The sequence below is a fragment of the Carettochelys insculpta genome, chromosome 15 (genome assembly GCF_033958435.1).
Source record: "Carettochelys insculpta isolate YL-2023 chromosome 15, ASM3395843v1, whole genome shotgun sequence".
Classification (NCBI taxonomy): domain Eukaryota; kingdom Metazoa; phylum Chordata; order Testudines; family Carettochelyidae; genus Carettochelys; species Carettochelys insculpta.
Window position 1 is genome coordinate 24004739 of NC_134151.1, and position 25841 is coordinate 24030579.

A 25841-nucleotide genomic window follows, 5' to 3' on the forward strand; every position below is an offset into this window, starting at 1 on the left:
CTTGGAGTAGCTGGTCTCTGCGTATTCATCTGGCCCTATCGATTTGTTTTTTTATTTCTCCTGGTGGGTGATTCAGGTTTATGAATATTTGGTAAAAATCTTGTAGTTTTTGGTTTCTTTCAGAAGAATCAGAGCAAATGTGATTGTACCTAAGAGCTTGACTGTAAACAATGGATCTAGTTAGGTGTGCAGGATGGAAGCTAGAAGTGTGTAGGTAAGTATAGGAATCAGTGGGTTTCTGGTACAGTGTGGTACCGAACATGCTATCCTTGACTTTTGTACTGTAGTGTCCAGGAAATGTATCTCTCGCAAGGAGTAATAGAGGCATAAGTTGATGGTGGGGTGCAGATTGTTAAAATCTCTGTGGAATTCTTCTAGAGTCTCTACACCATGGGTCCAAATCATAAAGATGTCATCAATGTATCTTAAGTAGAGGAGGGGTAATAGGGGACGAGAGCTGAGGAATCGTCGTTCCAAGTCAGCCATAAGTGTATTAGCATGTTGTGGGGCCATACAGGTGCCCATAGCAGTTCCACTAATCTGGAGGTATAAATTGTCCCCAAATCGGAAATTGTGAGTGAGAACAAAGTTAGAGGTCAGACACCAGATTGGTTGTGGTGACATCAGGGATGGTATTCCTGATTTCTTATTATCCATCTTCATGTGGAATATTAATGTACAGAGCCTCTACATCCATTGTGGCAAGGATGGCATTGTCAGGAACTTTTTTTATATTTTGTAATTTCCTCAGGAAGTCAGTGGCATCTCGGAGATAGCTGGGAGTGTTGGTGGCATAGAGTTTGAGGAGGGAGTCCATGTAACTGGATAGTCCGGTGGTAAGGGTGCCAATACCCGAAATGATAGGACGTCCAGTGTTTCCACGTTTGTGGATTTTGGGAAGTAAATAGAATAATCCAGGTTGGGGCTCAGATGGTGTGAGTGAATAAGGTCCCGAGTAGCAGCAAGTGTTGCGTATGGGGACTGACATCCAAGCCCAGAGAGATCAATTTTGCCTCATCTTAACAAACGTGGCAAATTCGAACTTTGGAAGATTGACCTCAGCATGTCGATTGCCTGGTAAGTATGGATTAGCCCACAGTTAATGTAGGATGTGGGTTGTGTTTGACTTACTCATGAATGACTTCTGTACTCATGGTTATTTGCTTATTTACTGTATTCCAACCCTGTCTGTCTTGTTTCCATTCCTCCTTGTATACTTTGAACTTGTGTACATTTTTGATAGTATACTGAGACTATTGCTAAGAGTCAGTAAAATTGCAGGTGTCTGTTTCCATGGGACATTCTGGGGTTGTGTTTTTGAATTTCCAAATTCTAAATGTGTGAAATAAGAATGTAGAAACTGCTATAACGGATGTGTTAAAAGAATTCTTTGCTTGGATGTAGCCTTATTTGTATATACATGTCTCTTCTGTTTCCTACTGTGATATGTTTTTCCAAGACATCAGAAGGAATTGCAAAAGGATGTGCCTGCTTTTTATAGGAAAACAAGGAATTGGAATAAGATAGGTATAAGTACAGTACTTAATGCTGTTTTTCTGTGTTCATATGTTTAAATAAACCGTCTTCTAGAAAATTATGTCCAAATAAAGTTGAGCGTGAAGTGCTCAGGGTAGTTTCTAATTATTTTTAAAGTTTTATGTTTATTCAGTAAACTGGTCATTAATAAAGGATGAGAGCTTAAAGGTGTTGGAAGAATGGGGTAGGACAGAACTAGTCACTTACCATCTAATGAATTTTCAGGCATGATGCGCCCTGTCTATACTGCGAAGTCTTTTTGAAATAGTATTACGTTAGTTAAAATAAATGAGCTAACGTGTTTTAATGAGCAACTTGGTAATCATAGGGAGTACATAATTTTCAGATGTATTTTTTGAGTTGATGCCCCTAGAGCTGAGCAATATATGATTATTTTAATTGTTATGATGTGTATGCATAATAATTGCAATAGAAGTCTTTACTACTTGTGAGTTTGTTTAAAGGATATGTATGCGTGGGGGGAGGGGGTATTTTTTTCTTTTCTTTACTGTTTCCTGGAAGGAAACTGTGGCCTCCAGCTCATTGTAATAACATCATTTCAAGACACGTAGCACTGGTTTGCTTAAGAAATTTGTGTAGTCTGTTTCCTAAGAAAGACTTAACTGATCTCAGCTAATGTTAATGCCTTCCTCATGAGCTTAATAAGACTCCACCAACTTTCAATGATATGGAAGAACTGGATGTTTAATCAGGAACCTGAACATGTATTTCAGGTGGAGAATTCCAAAGACAATGCAGAAAATATCTTGCAGAGAGAAGCTCCTCTCAGGCAGTCTCGGCGAAGGTTTAGAAAGATCAACCAGCGAGGAGAACGTCAGACCATCACAGACAATGTGGATGCTAGTAGTTATCTCTCGGTGAGTGTTTTCCACAATCAAAACCTGTTTGGTATCTTATTGTCTGAGCATTTGGCTTTTTAGGGTCAGGGATAGAAGGGAAGATAAAGTGTTTGGTATTTTTATTTCATTTATAAACTCAGTGTTCTCCAAGGAGAAACATGAACACTTTATATTTTATAGCTATTGACAACAGTTAAGGGTCAGCAGTTGAGAGAAAAAAATGCTTTGGTGTATGCATACTCAACTGTGTGTAATTAGTGAAAATGCTTATAAGGACATTGATCAGTAAAAGATTTGTTCTCCTCAAAGGCCTACATGAATACTTGGTGGTTGTTTTTCGCTTTTGTAATATATTTAAACCCAAGTACTCTTCCTAAAATGTTGATTGATTTTAACTGAAGAGAAAAAAACGTATTGAAAAGCATTTGACAAAATTCCCACCACTGTATGGTGTGAATGCTTATCGTGATATATCACCTGTTTTTCAATCTGGCATAAAGATCAGAGCTTACTTGAAAACAACAGAACAAAATTAGCCACTCAGGAGGGTATTTGCTTCACTGTATTGTGCAAAGGCAGCTGAGATTCTCAGGCCACAGCACTTTTATATAAGTTTCTGTTTACCGTTATTTTTGTGTAATTACATTCTAAAACTTGGCTCGTGGTGGATTAGATGTGTGTGGTCCACACAAAAGGAAAGTAACTGTTCTAGGCGTGAAGTAGATTTGGCATTAAATCAGATTATCAATAAATCAAGGACATTATTATTAAAATGTTCATATTACCAGAAATTATACTTTTTGCTATTTTATAATGTTGGGTTTTAAGTGGAACTGAATTTTAATGCGGCTTTGGACTAGGAAAAGGAAAACAAATTAAGTAACTCTTTCAAACCAACAAAAACAAAACCCCCACAACCTTGATGGCCCCTTCTGGTTGGGAGGCTTACAAAGCATTCGAAACATAGCCACTAAACCTGAAATCCTGCTACTTTCAGACGATATATGAGTAAATTAATTTTTTGGCCTGTGACTAATATTAATGTTTTAGAAGATAATTTAAAAAGCTCCAGCATATTGGCACTTCAGGGAGTATAATTTGTGTTGGCCTTTGTCTTCTAAGCAGAAAGCTATTGTTGCTGTAACAACGTATCTCCTTATTTCCTGATGCGTGATGTGTTCTGTACTGTAACAGGAATTAGTAAACAAACTGAGCTAGTCTCCAAAGTAAGACTTTATGTCCCCAATCTCTGTGAATTCCCAAAGTGTTTGATCATGGATGAATGTCTAGCCTTTATGTTTCTGACAAAATATACATCTTTCTTCTTCCATTACATTTCTATTTTAAGGCTGAATAAGCACAGAGAACAGTAGTTCTCAAAGTTTTCGTTTTTTGAAGGAGGCAAAAATTTCATGAACAACAGATCTTATGGTTTTGTTTCTATGATCTTGAAGGATACAAGGATGAACAAGAATGCACTCTTTTATGCACCAAGTTTAATTCCATGGAGTTTGGATGCACAAACTACATTTCTGGAAGGAAATCTGTCAGTTGGTCGTCTCAGCTGACTGAAGTGAAAAAGCCAATATGCTTTATAAATCTTGAACTTTTGCTCCCTGTATGACAGTTTCAGATAATTACTTTAGCATTGATGTGAGTTACTTGTGCACGCTGAGTAGCAAATGTGCTACTAATATAAGATCATTGGATCCCTAAAGTTTTGAAAATCTCAGATAAACCTTTTCACATTTCAGCATATCAATACATACATTTTGCCATTTGACAGTTCATAATTGCCATCCTTATATCTATCTATAATGCTATGCACTGGGGATATTTATATACATAATTGTGATTGCACTTGCAACTTGAACAATATCAAAGCTTTCCAGGAACAATGATGAAAAAAGTACAAGCGGTAGACAATGTGTGAAAAGATTTTTCAGGAATCAAACTCTTAAAAATCTTGTGTTTCTAAATATGTTTGTGACTAAAGATGGCGTAGAGAAACTTTAACTGTAGTTTGCATCAGGCAAGACATTGCAATAGTGCTGCCTTCCCCTTCCCCCCGAGCTGAAAAGTTAACAAACTTTCCAGCAAATTTGCCTCATTGACATGTTTATAATCAATAATTGCAGTTTGTTATATCACTTTCCTGCCTGCTGCAAACTGCTCTTTGATAGAAGGGGAATGTGGTCTGATGGATTTCCTACCTAAGCCCTATCTGATGATTTGTATTAGTCCATATTGTGCATTCATTGCCTTACATTCAAGGTATGCATCAGTTCATTTTAGGAACTTTAACTAAAGTCGAGTAGTATTGTTAAGGGGTTTGAGAGGCAATCTAGACCAAGGAGTGGTGGTCATAACTTATCCTGCAATCCAAGGTGCCTTAGAATGCTTTTTTTTGCTGTTGCTCCCCTCTGGAATTGTTAACACCCAACCTGGAAAGATGCAGATCACACCCTGAAGGGTCTTTTGTATTAGACAGCCTTAATTCAGCAGTTCTGACCCCAACAGACAATCAACAGCCTTGCTCTGGTGTTAGTAACCACCTGAAAGGTGACCATCAGCACACTCCAAGCCCCACACTTTCCCCAAACTGTGATCTGTAATGTCCACCCCTCTCCTGGACAGTTAAGAGAAATAATACGGTTCATTGGTTCTTGTAAAGAGCCAAAAAACTCATCACAGCTTCTTAGCTGGGATAAATGCAGTCTTTCCGTTAAACACAGTACTGAGCTGGTTTATAGAACAGTGGTCAGCAACCTTTCAGAGGCAGAGTGCTGAAATTTGACCTTTTGACCTGTATGTTCGGCCTGAGCACTGGTGTTACTTTTTAAAGTCACTAATAGTTCTACTTACAATAGCTTCATTAATAAATAAATAAAGATGCAGAGGTTTACCATTTAGTCTGTGGATCATATCATTAGCTGGTCTTTTGTTCATCAGCTGGTATTTTTGCAAGTTCCCAGCTGCCTGGAGAAGGAGGAAGGGGCTAAGCTCTCGCCTTGCATGCTGATGGAGATCAGCTCACATGTTTATGAAAATCAGCTTGCATGCCACTCTTGGCACCCATGCCAGTAATGGCTGACCCCTGCAATAGAACATAGATTTAGTGACACCGAGTAAAAAGGCTAGAGATAGGGTTACAAGCAAATAAATATGAAAACATTCTTCTAAAAGTCGAAAACCTAATCTAGAACAATATGGGCTTTGTTCAAGATGATTTATCTGACCAGTCTTCATTCTTCCTAGCCATAGGTGGCTTTGTCTTAGACAGCACCTTGCACAGAAGGTGAAGCATCTTTGCCAAGGCATGTTTTTCACTTATGTTCTGTTTCCAGAGACTTCAAAGACTGCACCCTTGGCTGAAGGACCCAGTTTTCTATGCTTCTGTTTCCTTTTGTCTGTCTTGTGATGGAGACCAAAATTACTTTTATCTGTTTATATCTTCCAAAGTTCAGCAGCTTTGTTTCAAGAGGCAGATGAGACTGCTTACTGTTTTTAATTCCTGTGATCTTCTCATGTCCTTGATGAATTTTATGCAAATGAGACATCCACTGTTTTTGGTCACAACTTCCTTTAATTTGCATAGAAGACAAGATACATAAAATCTGTAAGGGAACCTATTTCTCGCTTTGGTTTATTCAAGCCATGAAGATGATTAAATGGAGTTTGATAGTGAAAGAATCTCAACGTTCTTTCTTCCCTCATTTGTTTAGTTTAATAGTTTCATTTGCCTAATCTGTAAAAATGAACCTGTGTTGTCTTTGGACCAGTCAGAGAATTAAATAAATGTTTCTTTATCGAAGTCAGGCCTATTTACCACCTTCCTTGACGACATCATCATCATCAATAACCATGGGCTCAGTACCCGTTGGTTTCTGATGCCTCTCTCGCTATTTCCTTCCATCTTTCCCTGTCCAATGCAGAGTGGCTTCATCTTTGTAGACTAGCTCTACACCAATCTACTATATCATCTATCCATTCTCTCTAGGGAATGCTTCTCCTATCCAAACCGTCCATTATGCGAAATACCAGGGTCTTAATTTTTCGTTCGTCATTCATTCTGCAAATATGCCTAAATAGCTGTAGCTTCCGTTTTATAACTTTCTGCAGCAGGTTCTCTTTCGGCTGTGTCTTTCTATGTAATTCTTCATTGGTGACCTTCTGCATCCATCCTATTCTTAGAATCTTTCTGTAACAACTCTTTTTGAATGCCAATATTCTTTTCAAATCTTTCATTATCACCCATGTCTCACAGCTGTACAACACACTGCTGAACACAGGTTTTCAAGATGCTAAGCTTCATTCCTAAGCTAATTGCTTTGCTTTTCCAGATCTTATCCATTGCCTTCAAACTCGCTGTTGCTTTCGCTCTTCTAGTTGCTATTTCCTTCCTACAGTCTAGATCATACGTTACGTTGCTCCCCAGATATGTGAACTTCTCTATATTTTTCTAGTTCAATACTAGTTCCTTGACATGGCAGTCATAATTATGCAGAAATATTAATGATCTGTGAGTTACTAGTTTTTTAACGATGCCTTACGTGGCATCTTTTTAAATATGGATAAAACCCATAGTGAGTTGGGGTACATCAAATTCGTCAGGCCCTCTGAAACTCATTACCTGATGCCAATGAGCTCTTCGCCTTCTGGCACGGGGGTGCTCCAAAGGTTATAAGTGTTTAGAGTAGCATTATTAGAATGAGTTTCCAACCCTTGAGGGTAAGTCTACGCTGGGATGAAAAACCTCCAGCTGGCCTTAAACTCACAAGGCTTGTAGAGCAGGACTGAAAATTGTTGTGTAGGCATTCAGCCTCCATCTGGGGCCTAGACTAGGGACCCTGCAACAGCGGAAAGTCCCAGAATTTGGACATCAGTGTGAACCTAAAACTATTGCAAGAAATCTTCAGCCCTGCAGCCCGAGCCCTGAAAGCCTGTTAAATGACACAGGCTAGATGCAGTACTGCAGGTATTTTGTTCTTGTGTAGATGTAGCTTAATGCTTTCTGGAGCATGTAAAGTTTTAATGTGTTGAGGGTGTGTCTCCACTGCCTGCAGGTGTGCACATACACAATTCTGTGTTCTTAACTTGGGTTAAGACAGTAGTGAAGACACAACAGTTCAATGTACAACTCATCTTGAAATCAGCCCCTGGTATTGTATAGTCATTAATTAAATTAGTTTAGCATTTTGAATTGCCATTTTTATTGGCTTCACTCTAAATTTAATCTAAATTAGCTACCCCAAGTTAATAGAACTTTTTTTTTTCTTTGCTGTAAAACTTAACTTAGAAGTAGACTTTTGCTTGTGGTTCAGAGTTTCTTTTGGTTTATCTCAGTCTAACAGTCTTTCTCATAGACTCTCCTGTGTTGTTGTTATTCATAGGGAATCTCTGTGTTGCCCTTTTAACCTCTTAAATGTGCAAATATCTGCACATTAAATGCGGTGTGATTCATGATTAACAGTAAGGCTAATCTTTGTTTTTATAAAACAGACTAAGTGCCACTGTTCAGACAGTTGAGTTTGCAGCTGCTGCATGTATGGAACTCCTATTCATGTTAGAGGAAGTTTTGTACTCAGAGCAGCTGCCCATCTAGTCCCATATTAGTCATCAGTGTTAATTTAACTTTTATCAAAGTATTCTAAACTCTTAATTTCCTGATGACTACTTGGTGTTATAAGGAAAGCAATGGAAGCTAAGAGAGTTATTCCAGTAAACTGTATGAATTTACAATTATAAAAAAGAAATGGCAATGAAGTGCACAGCATTTTGCTTATGTTGTCTTTTCTTTGCATTTGTATTTTTCCTTTTAATGTAGGTAAATGAAAAAATGAATCACTATTGGCTTAGATTATTTCAGACTTTTGAAAGTGGGAAATTTTCATGTGTGTGTACTTTACAGATTATCTCCTAGTGTGTGATTAGAAGTATGTGTCACAGTAGTATTTCTACTTTCTGGAAATATCAGTGGCTTTTTTCCCCCTCGAATAGAATGAAAACCTGATTGTAGTGATGGCAAATCTTATCCCCTTTGCCATTTGCATAGCTTTTTATTTTTTATTATAAACAGACATTAATTTATTTTCATTGTTCTCCTGTTAGGTAGGTAGACTTATGCCCATTTGGCAGGTGGGCATACTGAGGCAGAGATCAAAGAGACACTGTAGATCAGTAGCAGTTCCCAGTCCAGTGCTCAGTCTTCTAGACAATATTACTAGCCATCTTAAAAAAAAATCATCCCAGTGGGCATTGTTGGAATATGCATGAAGGCATATGATAAAGCATCATAAGGGTAGTCATTTATTTAGTAAACATTTCTGAAAGATCTATGGAAAAACTACAACCTGCTCAAAGCAGTTTACACATTAGGGTGGTCATGTAAGGACTGTGTTCAAAGTACAGTTTTGTAAAATTTAGCTTTAATAGATAATTTGTTACCTAGTGGCATATGGTTGTCATTATGTGAAAGCAGTTAGGAAGCTTTTAATGTAATATTTAAAATGTTATTGGAGCCCAGTTAGACAGGCAAAGTAAGTGAGGTAATATCTTTGTTGGATTGATTTCTGTTGGTGAGAGAATCAGCTTTGGGGCTTACAGAGAGCTCTTAAATTATAGGAAACATAGGCTTGGTCTACACTACAGAGTTAGGTCCACCCAAGGCAGCTTATGTCAACCTAAGTATGCAAGTGTGTATGCTGCAGTGTTGCTCCCACTGATGTAAGTCTTCCACTACACCAGATTATTAACGCTATCTGCATGAGAGGCATACTGCTTCAGCTAATGTAGTCAGGACACCACAGTGTCAGTGCGGACTTTTCTAGCGATCAGTCCCAGGCGGCTGACAGGGAAGCTGTGGAATGGGGTTAGTAGTCTGTAGACCGTTGTAAGAAGCCATAAATGCAATGTCTCTAATCAATCCATGTTTTAGTGTCTAGCAAAGTTCTGAATTAAGCTCCCAAGCTTGTCTTTTGAAGGTGTGTGGAGGTTTTCTTTGAGAATTTCAAAGCAAACCTGTATAACACATTCAAAAGATGAGCTTGTGAGGTAGTTGTGATACTAAGCACATTACCCAGAGTTGAAGAAGAGCTCTTTGTAATTTTAAAAACTTTTCTCTCACCATCTGAAAGTGGTCCTATAAAAGATATTACCTTACCCTTCTTGTCTCATATTTCAAATGCGCAGGAAATAATAAATAGAATTAAAGATCAAATACACAAATATCTACAAGAAGGTGTGATTCTTTACATCTCACCTTCTTCCTTATTAATAGCTCAGTAGTGTATATTCTAATCAAATACAGTAATGCCTCAATTTATGTGAGGGTTCCATTCCCATGCACCCTTGCTTAACTCAGATTTGGCATAAGCCTTCCCCCCGACTTTTTCCCTGGCAGAATGCACATTCTGCAGCCGGGAAGCAGTAGGAGCACCTGGAGCTGCTTATGAAAGGTAAGTCCTGGAATAGTGGGGCAGTTGGGTATGGTTACGCCTGGCAATAGGTTGGGGCCATAGGAGAGGGGCAGGGAGGTTAACCCTGAGTGGGTTAGGGCTGCAGGGGAGTGTGGGATGGGGTTGAGCTGTAGCCATGCTGGGGAGGAGACAGCTGAAGCAGGGTGGGTGCAGGGTGCGGGGGTTGAACTAGAGCCACGCGTTGGGGTGGTGAGCCAGAGACGTACTCAGGTGGTGAGCCGTGCTGCTGGGGATGTGGACCTGGGGTGGAGGGGTTGAGCCAGAGGTGCATGTGGTGGATTTGAACCAGGGCAGTGGAGGGGGTTGAGCCAGAGTCACATGCGGGGGGGATTAAACTGGGGCTGCGGGGGTTGAGCCAGAGCCCTGCTTGGTTAGTGGGTTGAGGGGGAGAGTTGAGCCAGAGCTGGGCGCGAGGATGAGGGTGAGCCAGAGCCAAATTAAGGCGGTGAGCTGTGTTGGAGGGATTGGGCTGGGGGGCGTTGAGCCAGGGCTGGAGGGAGCAGGATTTTGAGTTGTGCTTAACTCACGTTAGTGCGAGTTAAGTGCAACTTAAAATTGTGCATTTTGAGGATTTACTGCATTGGTCTTTCTCTGAAACACAGAAGAACTCTCTTACGGTAAGTGGATGAAAGGTGTAAGAGATTTAACACAATCATAGCTCTTTTTTGGGGGGGAATCTCAATAGGTCATCACCTAGTCAGGTAAGTTGAACTGAGGCAGGATTAAGTCCAGAGCAAGTTGCAGTTCCTGTGCTTGGCCAGTATAGGCAATGCTCCCTCTGTATGGCCCTGGGGAGTATAAATAGTTTCAAAATGAAAAGTGGTGAGGAAACAGGGCATAGAATTTTAGAAGCATAGATATGAGAGAGTCACGTGAGCTAGTATGAAAAGCCTTACTAAAGTCAAGATGAGCGACACCTATTGTTCTCCGCAACCTGGGAAATTAGGTTGGCATCACGTGATTTGTTCTTGAAAAATCCATGTTGGCTGCTGTTCTGCCTTATTTTCTTTTAGGTGTTTACAAACTGATTATTTGCTCCATTATCTTTCTGGGTGCCAGTCTTAAGGCGACTCTTTTTTTATTCCCTGGTTTGTCCTTATTCCCCTTTTTGTAGATAGGCACTCTATTTGGCCTTTTCCACCCAAAGGATATTTCCAGTTCTCTGTGAATTCACAAAGATAATCATTAATGGCCAATTTCTTAAGTGTTCTGAGATATATTTCACATGTAGTTAATGTATTTTAATATTCATATCCTTTCTAAATAATAACCTTTGTGATATATAGAAATAACTTTGTTTAGAGCAACCGTCTGATGAAGAGTGCTTGAGTAACAACTTTCTTGTTCTCTTACTTAATGTACAATATATTAAATGTAATCTTGTTCAGAGGATCTATTTATTATTCAAGAATATTTTGTAATTGGGAGAGGACACAACACGTGTTTAGGCAGTGGATAGAAGAACTATCATACTGGATTAGATTAATCCAGTATATTCATTATACCCATGCAAGATATTTAATCTAGATCAGTGATTCCCACCCTTTTCACTAGTGCGGATCCCCATTCATCCCTCCGCAAACCATTCACAAACCCCCATTGGTCAATTTTACTGCTATGTACATTTCATTAAATGAAAAAAGAAACCACAATATAGATTTTTGGGCAATTAGTAACATTTATTGGAAGATATTTAATTTAAAAATAATTATAACTTTGCAATTTATTTAAAATTTATTTTCTCTGACACTCTGTGTTTTGCAAGACAGTCATGGATCCCTGGGGTCTACAGACCTCAAGTTGGGAGCCACTGATCTCGGTGTTTTATCTGTTTTAAGTATGATTTTAACCATTTTTACTTAGTATTAAGTAGGCTTACTGATCAGTAGTTCCCGGGATCCACCGCTTCCAGCTTTGTTTTTTTTTTTTTAAAAAGATTGGTGCAGCGTTTCTCCCTTCTAGTTACGTGGAACAGCAGTCCATTCTAATGAGACTACACGTTTTTTAGCAGTTCAGCCACATCCATTCTTCAGTTCCTCAAAACTCTCAGGCAAATGCCATCTTGTGCTTCAGTGTGGTGTTCACGTTTTATAGTCATACATCTTTGTTACTGGAAGTGTTTCAGTAACCCTGTTTCAGAAACCCTGACCCCCTGGAAAGTCAATTGGAGTTTTGTCATTGACTTAAGTAGGGGCCAAGATTTTACCTGTTACCTTCTCAGCATCCTTTGAAGTGAAGTCTAATACTCCTCTGTTGATACTTGTTTTTCTGTCATAGGAGCTTCAAACAGCATGTCTAACATAGTGAATATGAGATCGGATCAGCAGCTAAAACAGAGACAGACCAAGTTAAAATGACTTGGACAAGTTAACTGTATATGGGCCACCCCTGGTCTTGGTGAAGTACACCCTCAAATACTCAAGCAGCTGACTGAGGCGATATCTGAGCTGTTAGCAGTCACCTTCAAAAATCATGGGAGGTGGATGAGATTCCAGAGGACTGGAAAATAGCAAATTTTATTCCAATCTACGCAAAAAAAGGAGTGGAGGGGACTGGGTAGGACAACCGGGGAATTACAGACCAGTAAACTTAACTTCAGTTCCTGGAAGGATAACAGCGCAAATAATTAAGCAATAATTTTGTGAATACCTAGAAGATATATAACAATCTCCATAATCTGGGTGTCCTTGTGGTTCAGACCCTGGCAGAGGGAGGGAGAAGTGGCTCTGCTTGCTGCCGTTCCCTGTCCCCCACAACTGTGGAGATCGGCAGCACAATGAAGTGCTGGTCCAGAGGGGTTTTCCCCTGATTCTTCCATAGCCAGGTAAGCACCCCAGCCCCCTCATGACAAAACCCCTCAGCCCCATTCATAGCCTGGAAAAATCTGTCATAGATATGTCAAGAACAAATCAAGCTAATCTTTATCTTAGCAAAAGATAACTAATCAAGCTATCTTTGCCAGAATACAAGCCTGGTGGATGAGAGTGGACTGGGAGGAAGTGGCAGCTGTGGTATATTTTGATGACAGTGAGACTTCTAATACTGTCTTTCATGACCTTCTCATAAACAAACTAGAGAAACACAACCTAGATGGGACTACTGTAAGGTGGGTGCATAGCTGGTTGGAAAAACATTCCCAGAGTGTAGTTATCAGTGGTTCAGAGTGAAGCTGGAAGAGTATATCAATGGATTGGTTCTAGCTTGTGTTCTGTTCAAAATCTTCATCAATGATTTAGGTAATGGAATACAGAAGACACTTACAACATTTGCAGATGAACCACGCTGGGAAGAGTTGCAAGTGCTCTGGTGGATAGGGTTAAAATTCTAACTGATCTGAACAAAGTGGAGAAATGGCGTGAAGCAAATAGGGTGAAATTCAACACAGACAAATACAAAGTACTCCACTTAGAAAGGAACAAGCAGTCACCCACTTACAAAGTGGGAAATGACAACCTATGAAGGAGTTCTCCAGAGAGGGATTTGGAGGTCATAGTGGATCATAAACTAAATGAGAGTCAACAGTGTAACACACTTGCAAAAAAGCAAAAAATCATTCTCGGATGTAGTGGAAGGAAATTGTGAGCAACACACAGGAAGCAGTTCTTCCGCTCTACTCTGGGATGACGATGAATCCACGAGAGTATTTTATCCAGTTCTGGGGCCTTATTTAAAGAAGGATGTGAACAAATTGGAGAAAGTCCAAAGAACAGCAACAAATGTGATCAAAGGTCTAGAAAACATGACCTATGAGAAATTATTGCAAAAACTGGGTTTGTTTAGTCTGGAGAAAAGACGACTGAGTGCAGACATACCAGTTTTTAAGTGCATAAAGGACTGTTACAAGGCAGAGGGAGGTAAATAGTTCTTGTTAACCTCTGAGGATAGGGTAAGAAGTGATGGACTTAAATTGCAGTAAGGGAGGAAAAACTTCCTGATAGTTGGGGTGGTTACACATAGGAATAATTAGCAGGTTAAACAAACACCTGTCAGGGATGGTCTAGATGGTGCTTGATCCTGCTCAAGCAGGACAGGATTAGATGACCTCTCAAGATAGCCACTTCTTTCCTTCTAATATAGATAACATATTTTGTTTGCATTAGCAAATCATGCTCCTGTCTATGAGCTGGATTATATGTACTAATGGAGAGATATTCAGTGTACATGGATTTGTTGAGTACATATTGGAGAAGAACCCAAGCAAAAATTCAAGTAATTTGTTAGGTGTTTGCATTTGTAGCCTAGTAATGTCATTTTAAAAGATTAATTTTTGTTTGTGCAAGAAAGAAGCTGCATCTGTGGTTTCTTCATTTCCTGACCAGTCTAGAAGGAGCAGACTACTTTATCTTTGTTTATATACTCCATCTAAATTAAGTCTGCAGCTTTTGATGCCATGTTAACACTTATGAGGAAGAGACTATGTGCCTGTTGTGTAGGCATGGCCACAGTACATTCCACAGAAATGCAACAAAATTTGTATGAGGGATGAGAGAGTGCTGAACCCTTAAGTTAGAAACCAGAATTACTGCAGAGCTCACATGAAGGAAGGACTGATAGTTGTATCACTTACAGAGTGCCGTTAACTGATGGTGTCAGCTGTTAAGAGGAAACTGCTTGTCTGGCTGAACGCCAGCTGTTTGGCTAAGAGAGGCAGAATATATCAGGTTTAAAATAGCAGCCAAGATTACTGCCCAAGGAAGAAGGCAAACTATCTAATACACTGATGACTTTGCCATGATGATTTCTTTATTGAACTGTTTCCTTCATTTTTAAGGGGGGAAGGAAGGGGCCACTAAATTAATGTTTGTATTAATTAAGTTTGCATTTTTATAGTTGTCTTATTAGTTTTTCAGTACTGATTCCATCTTCTAGTCATATCAGCTGCACCATCATCAAACATTTGTCCGTGGCATTAGTATGTCACTGATTTTGATTATCATTAGCAGGAACTTGAATGCTCATGGGTGCACTGCATTACATTTTTTTGGTAATTTGCATAAACCACAGGTGCTTTACAGATGGCTGGCCAAATGAAATGAGTGTGTCTGCAGTCTGCCAAAGATTGATGGTTATGAAATGTTACTGCTTAGAGTAGAAAAAGTATATTTGAAAATTCTATTTTGTATCTGTAAAGATTTGCTGTCAAGTAATAAGAGAGATATGTAGCTTTCAAAATAACACATTTTGATATTTTGAAAGCTATATACTGTTGTTAAATGTCCTTCTGTAATCTCTGTATATCATCTTTGCAATTGGTCTTCCCAAAATGAAAATTGTTTTGTAAAATGACTCATAATTAGTGCAACCCCAGTACATTAATACCATTGTATCCATGCTATAAGAATCTTATATTCAGAAGGCTCCCTTAGTATTTTAAACTTTACAAATAGATGATCTATGTATATAATCACTGTCTGCTGCAGAAATGCAACGAGCTCTGGAGCACAACATGCACCTGCTTGGTAGCTTACAAGAACATTCCATAGCAAGTGAAGAAAACAATCCAGTTGAAACTGCAGGGAAATTATTTTAGACTGGCACCTGTATTTACTCAAATTGGAATTTGGCTAGGTCCCTAGAATTAACAGTCCTCCAAAAATATGCCAGGATACAGTTTAATGATCATGTATGCTAGTAGCTGTTTCTTATATTTCCTCTGAAAGATTGCACAGTTTCCTAAATGTTGGGTGGGGCATTTTCATCACAAAGTCATAGGAGAAACTGATTATCAACTGAATCACCATCATGAGGCTTTTAAAAATGTTGGGTAGCTGTGGGGTGGGATGGATTGCAATTTCTGCTAAACTATGATGAACCCTGACTTTACATCAGGTCTTTATCTTTCTTGTCTTCTTCTGATTTATCTCTCTTGAATAAGGGACTAGTCTGTGGCTTCTAAGCATCTATGTATCTCAAGGGTAGGCAATAAAAAAAAAAAAAAAAGCAGTGTCCCACCAGGGTTAGTCCCTGGCAGGCCACTGTCACTATATTTACCTGTGCCTCTGCAGGTATTGAGCAGTGGCAGCTCTTATTGGCCGTGGATTGCTATTCTCAGCCTATGGGAGTGATGTGAAGTGGCACAGACTGGAACACAACTTCACGCCGTTCCCATTAGCCGCAAACAGCAATCCACGGCCAATGACAGCTGCGATCACCTGATGCCTACAGAGGGGCAGGTAAATACAGAGGTGGGGAGCTGTGTGGAACTAACCCTGGTGAACTGGATCCATCTCACAGGCTGGTATTTGTCTACCCGAATACAGCTGAAGTTCTGTCCTTCTGATTGCTATAAGGGAGGGAGGAGCTTTATCTCCTCTCCTTCTTGTGGGGGTATGCACAGGTCTCAACTATGGTAAACCCACAACTTATGCAGTGGTTACGTTCTTGTGCAGCCCCATGTAAGTCAAACTTCGCATAGCTCGGGGGAGCCAGGAAGCTGACCAGCACAGTAGCACCAGTCAGTTTCCCATCTTCTGTGAGTGACAGGCAGCTGAGAGCCTGGCTGCGCTGGTCAGTTTCCCAGTTCCTGTCAGTGATGGCAGCAAAGAGTCAGGTTGCTGCCATGACAGGAGCTGTGAAACCACTCCTGTCAGGGGTGGCAGCCTTACTCTTGTCCCCCCTGACAGGAGTGGAAGCCTGACTCTCGCCATCCCTGACAGGAGCAGCTTCCCCAGCTCCCCTGAATGGTGGGCAGCCGGGAGCCAGATGCTAGCTCCCTGCCACTCAGTTGCATTAACCCAAGATTAGTGCAACTTGAGTGTGCACCTCTCTGGTTTCTACTGTATTATGTTCCTCCGTGGCCTTGTTCCTAAATAACTCCAGCATTACTTTTATTGCTGCTTGCGCTTTTTCAAGTGTCAGTCTGAAAATAATTCTGGACCAGAGGGTGCTTAATGATGTGGATCAGTTTTGGTCATTTTGCTCAGTTAATATTTGACATACTAATGCACCACAGTACGTGCACTGGTGCAGTCTTCATGCATACTCTGGAAGACAATAAGTAAACATTCATAGCATTATTAACAAACTGTTCATGCAATAAAAGTATTAGTTTACCCACAACAATAGGAATTCTGAACCATTTCTTCCAAATTTCCTTCCATCTTTCCTTATGACTTTACTCCATCCCTTTCCAAGTACTTGAGGGTTTGAAAAAAAAAGGTGTGGAGCTCTATGAAGCAAGTCTCGAAGGTTAATAAATCTATGCTCTGAACTGTGACATGGACTGTTCCATAATCAGTTCTCATAGAAAACTCCTTGGCAGCACTTCCTTCGGCTGTAAAACAGACTGGGACTCTAGCTCAAGCGCCTCCACTGATTACAATTATAGTAGAGGAGAGTGTTGGTGGGGAGAGGCAATCCTGTAGGTCTTTAAAATAGGTTGTAAGCCTTTTCAGTGGTGTTAAATCAAACCAATTCTTTTCTTTGTCTGTCACGTTCTTGACTTTTTCTGAAACTATTTCACTGGAGTTGTATTTGAAGATAGTGTTTGAGGTGCTTTTTGTAGAAAGGTCACTAAAGTAAACGTGGTCAATGTTACCTACTTTATACAGATAGTACACATTTCTTTGGTTTTCTTATTATTTCCTCCCTGTGAGTTGTTTCTGTTACGTATGATGTATTGGACTAAACCAACCCAATGATGCTCTCATCTGTAGGTAGCACAGCCTTGCATTTTATGCTCAGAGTTATCATAATGTGGTTTGTGGTATATGTTTTAGTCTTTTTATGCTGAAAAAAATGCGAAGCTGAGTGCTCCTGACTTTGCATATATTAACCACGTGAAAGCCATCGATAATGATCACTGAATGGCTAAGATAGTTTGATTATGTAGAATTTGCTTTCATGTAAATTGATGACACACAAAAAAGTAGATCTTGATAGTATGTATGGCAAATGTGTTTGGCACTAGAACCGCTGTGTAATAGCTTCAGAGGGATAGCTGTGTTAGTCTGTATCGGTAAAAACAACAAGGAGTCCTGTAGCACCTTAGAGACTAACAGATTTATTAAGACATTGACTTTCATGAGTAAAACCTACTTCATTAGAGGAACTGGAGTGGAAATACAAAGACAGGTAAGTATACAGGTAAGGAAATTCCTGCAAAAGAAAGAAGTTACTATCAGTCAGTGATTTTGGCCATTCAGTGTAGCTTATGAGAAGATGTGAATATCTATCTAGGGGAAGTTGTTTGTGAGCTAGAAGAGTACCCTGGTATGTTGTAGAACTGATTTTGGAGTCAGATTTTTCTTATTCAGTTTAATTGTGTTCTTGGTTTTACCCTTGGCTTGTGTAAACCTTGCTATTTCAGATGTTTGTTCATACTTGATATGAGGAAATTAGATAGTATGCATATTTCCTGCCAATATCTAATTTTCTTTCCCATATCACGCTCATTTGACATTGATAATCACACCCAAGGTGCTGGGATACTTCAGTTGTGCATAGCTGATTATATGTTAGGGTTGATATGAGGTGTTAGAGTCACTTCAGACATTGAAAAAGAAGCTTCACACTCTCCAGATAATTATGAATTATCTCCACTTTAAATTGTGTTTCTCTGAAGTAGGTGCTCGGAATTGTGTGAGGGTTTTGAAGTTTTAGGGTCCACAAGAGTCTCAGACTATCAATGTACACAAAAGTACCTGTGTTAGTTTCAAAACCTGTTGGGCTTGAAGTTCTTAGGGCTTTTGAAGCATAAGAAAAAGTGCATTAGCTGTTTGTAGTAAAATTATTTTCTGAAAGTCATCAGTGTAAGGGTTGATGGGGAGCTCTTGGAAGTTGAGTCTGGGGCACTGAGTGTGGGGTTGGATGCTGTTCTAAATTTTTAGTTCCTGTTGCTTCTGAAGTTTGAAAACCCGAAAATTACAGAATGTCGGCAAAGCTCATTAGATCCTAGGAGTCTATTATGTCATGCATGGTAGAAAAATGCCCCAAAAGATACATACTCTTTCTTGCTTTCTTTTTTTTTAAGATGACCAATTTGGGGGGAAAACAGACGTGCTGAATTGCTCACCCACAACAGTTTTCCTTTGTGAATGGATCTGAGGAAGCTTTCTTATGTGAACAGATCAGCAGTGTTTGCTGATAGTGTGAGGAGAGGGAAAGAAATCCATACAGGGGAAAAATAATTTTGAAAATATTTGAAGGGACCTTTTCAATTATTTTAACCTTATCAGAATGGTTAAAATAATTCTGTCTTTATGGTCACTCAGTTGTAAATTATTTTCTTGGAAAAAACCCAGTGTTGGTACTCCAGATTGTTTGAGACAAATTGTAGATAGTTGGTTCATGATATCCGATAGATGACTAGTATATAACCTTGTATTTTATGTACTGTTTTACTTTGTTTAGGCTATTTAAAGTAAAGAAACTTTTAAAAAATATTCTGTGATGGCAAAATCTGAGATTCTGTTCTTGTGGGATTTCAATATATTGGCCTGTATTCAAAGCAGTCCAGAAAACACACCCTTTATAGTTTTGGATCCAATTTGAAATCCAGTATGTAGTGGTCATTTCAGATGATGCAATGGCCATACTCCCTCCGTCTTTGATTCTTAATTTCATCATGGAAGTGGCATGGAACGGAAGGTTTTAGTTGTGACCAATCTCTGCACAAATAGTAAAAAATGTATTTTTTAAATTGAAATCCACCATGGAGGTGTGTGTTTCTTTTTCTCCCATCCCAGTCATCATTTTTCTTGTTTGTTAGGCTGACTACATGAATATGTGGATACAGTATATCTTTATAACAGAAGTGCAAGTCTGCAGAAGAGAGCAACAATTTATAAAAATTCAAATTAGTTTAATAAAACGTATAAATGTCAGATGCTCTGAATGGGAGGTGACCTTTTCATGTTTAACATAGCAGCTGAAAAAAAATGAGTAGAATAGCTACCAAGGCTGCAGGGAAATTGAATCCATGGTGCCTTTTTATTGTTCCTTCTGTATCACGGATTCTAATTTTAGAAGCTTACATCACTTTAGTTATGATGACAGCCTCCCTTCCTCCCTTAGCATAGGTCATATTTTCATACTGCTTATGAATCCTCCTGATCCTTTCAATAAGATTATTTTTTCTACAGCATGTTTGTAAGCATTTAGCTGCTGTAGAAACTGATGCACATAATTAACAACAGAATGTAATGTTGCTTTTTAGGAGGAACTAAGGGAAGCTAAGTCCTACTTCCCTCCCTTTGTTTTTTTAGAAGGTAAGGAATAGGGTAGGGAGTGGCTTTAAAAACAGGAATTCCTGAAGTTCTAATGAGAAGCTAACCTTGCCCCCAAATACAGTGATTCATTTAAGGTACCGTACTTAAGGTAAATGTGAGGAAGGGGCGAAGGGAATCACAGATGCATGCCAGGAGTCAGGCACTGTGGGGCTGCTTCCAGCTTGAGCTGCATCTGGCACTGTATATCATCACACTCTATCATCATCAGTCTCTTCATTTGCAAAAAAGATGTAACATTCTCAAATCTGTTATGCCAGTGCTTTGCCGCTGTTAGCATTAAAATATTACAGTAAACTCTTGCATATCCAGAACTCTCAAATAACCAGAATTTTGCTTTCCTTAAGTACAGTATAGTGAAATTAAATATAAATACATACAGCAAATACAGTGTAAGTTTACCGTGTGCAATTGTTGGTAAATAAAGTACTCTGTTTACATTTGTTTTTTTCTTAATATCTAATCTTGTTTTTCTTTAGTGTCATGCCTTGTTATGTATACCTCTATTACCCAGAATATTTGAATATCCAGCAACCACCCAGTCCTCAGGCTGCTGGACATGAGAGTTTACTGCAGTTATATTAGGCTCTTGTTCTTGGAAATTCATACCTGCAAAACCAGGAGAGCAAAATGAACTATTTTTAGGTTCCAACCACTCGCTTCAGTTTGTGTAATGGCAGATTGGTTTCCAACAAGCTGGCTTTAATCCATCAAATTTCCCCTGCCCCACTTGGAGTTCCAGTGCTTATAGTAGTTACTGTACTCAAAGAAAATGACAGAGAGCTTGTTTATAGCTCAGTAGTACAGCTATGCCTCTCTATGCATGGTGGGTGATTGGCTACGTACTAAGTCTTCTCACTTTGTAACTTGTTCTGGTCTTTAGTCCTAAAAGTCCAGCACTCCTCCTTTTGCTGGACATGCAAGCAACTAATTTGTTTTTAAGCTAGTGCATGTAGGTTTTAATATTGCTGCTTGCCTTAACTGCACAGTTGCAATATTCAAACAGCTGACAAATTGACCCGAAAGTAGTAGTAACTAAGGGGTGAGGTATCTTCTAATATTGATCATGAAATATACATGATTTGGGCTAATTTCAATTGATGATATCTCTTAAGCAAAGTAAGCCTGTAGTTTATATAACATGTAAATTTAAATAATCCAAATAAATGTCTTACTGCCATTTATTTGTTTAGAAATCCTGTTCTTCAATGATTTAGTCTTGTTAAACAAATCAAAACATGCAGATTAACAGGCAGAGTGGGGAAATTCTGCATGGATAAGGAGGAATGTGTAGAAATAACACTTGGAAGTAAAATTCCAAATATGAAAAGAAAGCACTGGTGAGACAAGGTTTTCAGGAAGCGTAGATCAAGAATTCCTTTTATAATAAGTCTTTCACATGCAAAGACAAAGTGTTGTTCATCTTTAAATGGGAAAAATGAACTACTGTTTCTGATTTTACCACACGTTTCTTAAAACCATATTTGAGTTGTGATCACTGTGTAACAATCTCTGCAAAAGATTTTCCCTCAAGTCATTACTGTATTGTGATCTGACATTCATCTTTTGAAAAAAAAAAAAAAAAAAAATCTAAAAAACCTTTTGCCACAGAACTATGGGAGGCTTAGGTTTTAAAAAAAGGGTGGGGGGGCTTCAATGTAAAATTAGGTCATTTTTTTTCACCCTGTTCATAGCTGTGTTAGGCTGGCAGGTTTGCATGCCGGGTCTCAGATTCATTCCCTAGGGAACTGCAGTAGCTTCAGTCTGATTGGTCGGACTAGGAAAAGGATGATGTCATCTTCACTTAAAGACAAAACTAGAAGGAAATGGAATTTTGTTCCCATTATTGAGCTTGTGTTTACAGTTCTTTGTAAAATATGACACTCATGCCGAAATCTTTAGAGGATTAAATTTCATGCACAATGCAGTAGTTTCAAATGCCATGGAGATGAATATCTCTCTCATTTAGCTGGACCAGTGAATTTGTGTGCTATCAGTGCACATGCACACCACGGGAGAGGCTTCCTTTACTTGTTTTACTACAATTACTATAATTACTCAGTTTAATCATTCCCTGATTATTACTGAAACCAGAAAGGTCTTAGAATGGTGTCTATGAACCTGTTGTTTATACTGTATTCAAAATACTGTAGAGCAGTATTGCTTGAATCATTGGAAAGGTGTAACCTAGTTTACAGCAATGAGGCTGATGCTGTTCTGCAGCCTGCTCTGCTGCAGTACTATAGAATTAAATTTTCTGTGTCTGGTGACGCTTAACACTTCAAAGGTGGAATATTTATCTAAAATTCCTTCATATAAAAGAGGGGAAAAAATGGCTGTATGTGAGAACTTTATCAATCAATACCATGTGTCAAATATGTTGCAGTTGTTTCCATCTTGATATCACTAAATGAAAAATACTAATTTCATCATTAACTGTTTTTAACTTTTATTTTTTCATTGTTTTATAAAATGAATGGTTTTAAGCATGTGTTGTAAATTGTCTCTAGATAACTTCGGAAAGTTGAGGTGAATTATAGAAGTCATATTCAGCTCTGAAATTTATTTGTACTACCTTAGCTGGGAAGGCAAAGTGGAAGTAGCATCAGAGTACCCGTAAACAGTTTTCAGTCTGAGATGAGGCATGTATCCTCTCCATGAAGCACAGATTTAACTCAGTTTCTTGAAAGTGAGACTCCCCTTGATGGGCACAATGGGTAAAGGTAAAGCATAGATACTCACTGGGATGCCTCAAAGAATTTGATTCAAAATTAAGTAAAAAAGGGCGTTGCTGCTAATAGGCTACTTATTGCTATTGCCACCACTAAGCAGCTAGTTGAAGCAGCTCTGCATTTTGGTTGATGAGAAGAAGATGTGGCTTTCAAGTTCCAATTCATCTTAGAGGCAAAAGTTTTGGGTGTGGATGGTGAACTTGTGACAGGAACCAGTGACCCATGAAAAAGGGAATGGAGGAAAAAGAAAACTGGGTGGATAGTTAGTGCCCCCTTTAGCACTTGTAGTAAAAGGACCCTGAATACTACAGGTTGAACCTCTCTAATCTGGAACTCACTTATAATCCAGCATGATTTTAGTTAACTGGACAATCACTTATCATGGACGTGGCCAAGTTTCCCAGGCTCCCATAAAGTGTGTTTCCAGCCACCAATCCTGGCTTTCCGTGTTCTTTGCTGTTATTTAGCTGTAATTTACCCCTAAATGTCTTCGAAGAGCTCGGTAAGTGGTGGAAGTGTTGATAATGTGTGAGACAGTATTGACCTCCTATGATCCAGCAAATTCTCTCATTTGGCATCAGTCAGGTCCTGTGTGTGCCGGACAAGGGCGGTTCAACCTGTAAATAATGGCTTTGAATTTGGGCTGCTATAGTTTTTTTTTTTCCCACACCTTAAAGGGTGGTGATGACCAATTACATTATAGGAATTCAGAGCACCATCACAGCATTCCCTGCACAAAGGTGCAGGAACTCCCAGGTGACCTATCCAGAGTAGGTCTCTTGTGTACTATGCTGCCATCCAAGCCACTGTGGTGGTGAAAAATGTTTGGTTTTAGCTGCAAAAAGAAAGTATCTGACTGCCTGAGTAGCAACTACAATTGTTGCTCTTTTATGTGTTAAAAATTGCAGCAGTTGTCATTTAAAGTAATTTTTAAAATAACAATTTTTTGTTTCTTTGCATTCAGTCTGTTTCTCATTTGGTTTACTTGTGGATCACCTTCAGATAAAAAGATTTTATTCTTCTTGGGCAAAATCCCTTAAAGAATTAACAGAAAGATGTAAAAATAACAGCTAGAGAAAGGTCATTGTAAGGTGTACACTTGAAAAACAGGGATTGTTTTACTTTGAAAAGATTTTGTTTTTCTCCTTAAGTGTGTTTAAACTTAAATACAAATATGAGAAATGTGACTTGCTCGGAATGCTTCTGAAAGTGAAGTGTGACTATAGACACCTATTTGAAAAACTGATTTAAAAAAAAAATCAATTATTGTATCATCTCTGATGGATCATAAAAATGATATGAACATAGCCTGCTAAATTGTTGTACACAGATTTGTGTTTATATTAAATCAGTAAAGATGCTCTGCTGGCTGCATCTGCAGATACAGTAGCCAGTTGATCTAATGCAGTTTCTAAAGGCTTTCTATACAGGTGATGTCATCCTTTTAGCTCAGCTCCCCTCCCACTCTCTTTCCTCCTTATTAGATATTTCATCTTGCTGCGGAGCATCCAATCGATGGAAGCTTCTCCTGAGGGAGCTGCTGAGAAGCAAGCAAAGATAGTAGGAATTAGGACTCCAGCATTCAGTCTTGCTGTAGCTGTGGATATATATTTTGTGCATTATAGAATTATTTAAATGGAAAAGGTAGGCTTGGATTAACCATGGTATCTGGCTGATACATTAGAATACTAAGCAACACTGCAGAGTTGTAAACTCTGCACTGTAAAAGAGAGAGGAAAAAAAGGGTTTGGTTTGCAGAGATTTTGAGACATTGCATAGTGCAAACCTGTTAGAATATATATTCTGAAGCTACAATCTGGACACTAATTGAATTTTGTATTTATGATGGGCAAGCATATAAAGAAGAAACTTTGATATCAAGGTTTTGGGATTCAAGAGTTGCCTATGATGCAGAAGAACCTTTTTCCAATTTGTACTGCAATAAAAATTATGAAGTTTTGAGACTGGAAGATAAACCGACCTTACCTTCATTTTAGTAGGGAAAGAAAGTCTGAGAAGAACTGAAGTCTCACCTTTGACAGTAATGTTACATTACATTAATGGGTCATTTTAATCCAGTTCACAATTAATTCCATTGTATAGCACTTTTCACTTGAATGCCTAATGCTTGGGGAAGCCGGTGGATATTTCTATTTGAAGAGCCTGGAGTACCAGTACCATTTTGACTTACATGTATGTGCTTGTTAAAACTGGAACATTTTTAATAGGAATTGCTGCTGCTAACTCACTGCAATACTGAAAACTACTGATACAGTAGAAGCTGTAATCAAATTCATCAGTGTGAAAACCAAGCCAGAGCAGTTGTGTGCATATACATCCACTGCTTTGGTTTATGATTTACACGGAGAATCTAATAAGAATTTTACTACATAATTTTCCTCTCTGGCTTTTATTGAGAGACGAAACTTTCCTTCTCAGCAAAAGAAATGGCTTTTCTTGTCCGTTGTTATGCCAATTGTCTGCAGCCATGGGCCTCCAAAGTAAGTAAGATTTTTTTTTTTATCACTTAAATTTTCTCTGACCCGTAGTGATAAACATGGTACTGTTTAAATGTGTCTGATCTAAGAACTTTCCAAAACCTCCTTTGTATTGTTCTGCATGTGATGTTGGATTCAACTATCACAAAAGACTAATCTATGCATAATCCCCAAAAGGGTGGAGGACTCTTAAACTTGGACAATCAGTGTGTTTAATATTATGCATTTTAACAGGCTGTGTAAAAACATTGCTTTAAACCACAGAACTTGAATTTTAGGTAGTCCAAATATTACTCTAAAATATGATGCTCATGGGATTGGTTATAACTGCTTGTGCACATTAACTTGATAAATTGTGATATTTTAAGCCACGAATTTAATTTCTGAGATGCAGTTATTGGAGAAATGGTTAATTCTGTAGCTGGGCTCTGTATTTACCGTTCACAATTTCAAATAACTATTTTGATGTACATTTCAGAATGTATATTGTATGTATAACTGTTTTTTTAAA

The 25841-nt window shown here is 38.7% G+C and overlaps 1 protein-coding gene across 4 annotated transcripts in view; it reads left to right on the forward strand.

Annotated features, from left to right (window-relative positions):
* The window catches only part of RAPGEF6 (Rap guanine nucleotide exchange factor 6), a 230631-nt gene that overhangs the window by 89679 nt on the left and 115111 nt on the right, over nt 1-25841 (forward strand). For all 4 annotated transcript variants that reach the window (XM_075009312.1, XM_075009315.1, XM_075009314.1 and 1 more), the window contains one exon: nt 2271-2414. In XM_075009312.1, the coding sequence (XP_074865413.1) occupies nt 2271-2414 (144 nt within the window). The remainder of the gene's footprint in view (nt 1-2270; nt 2415-25841) is intronic.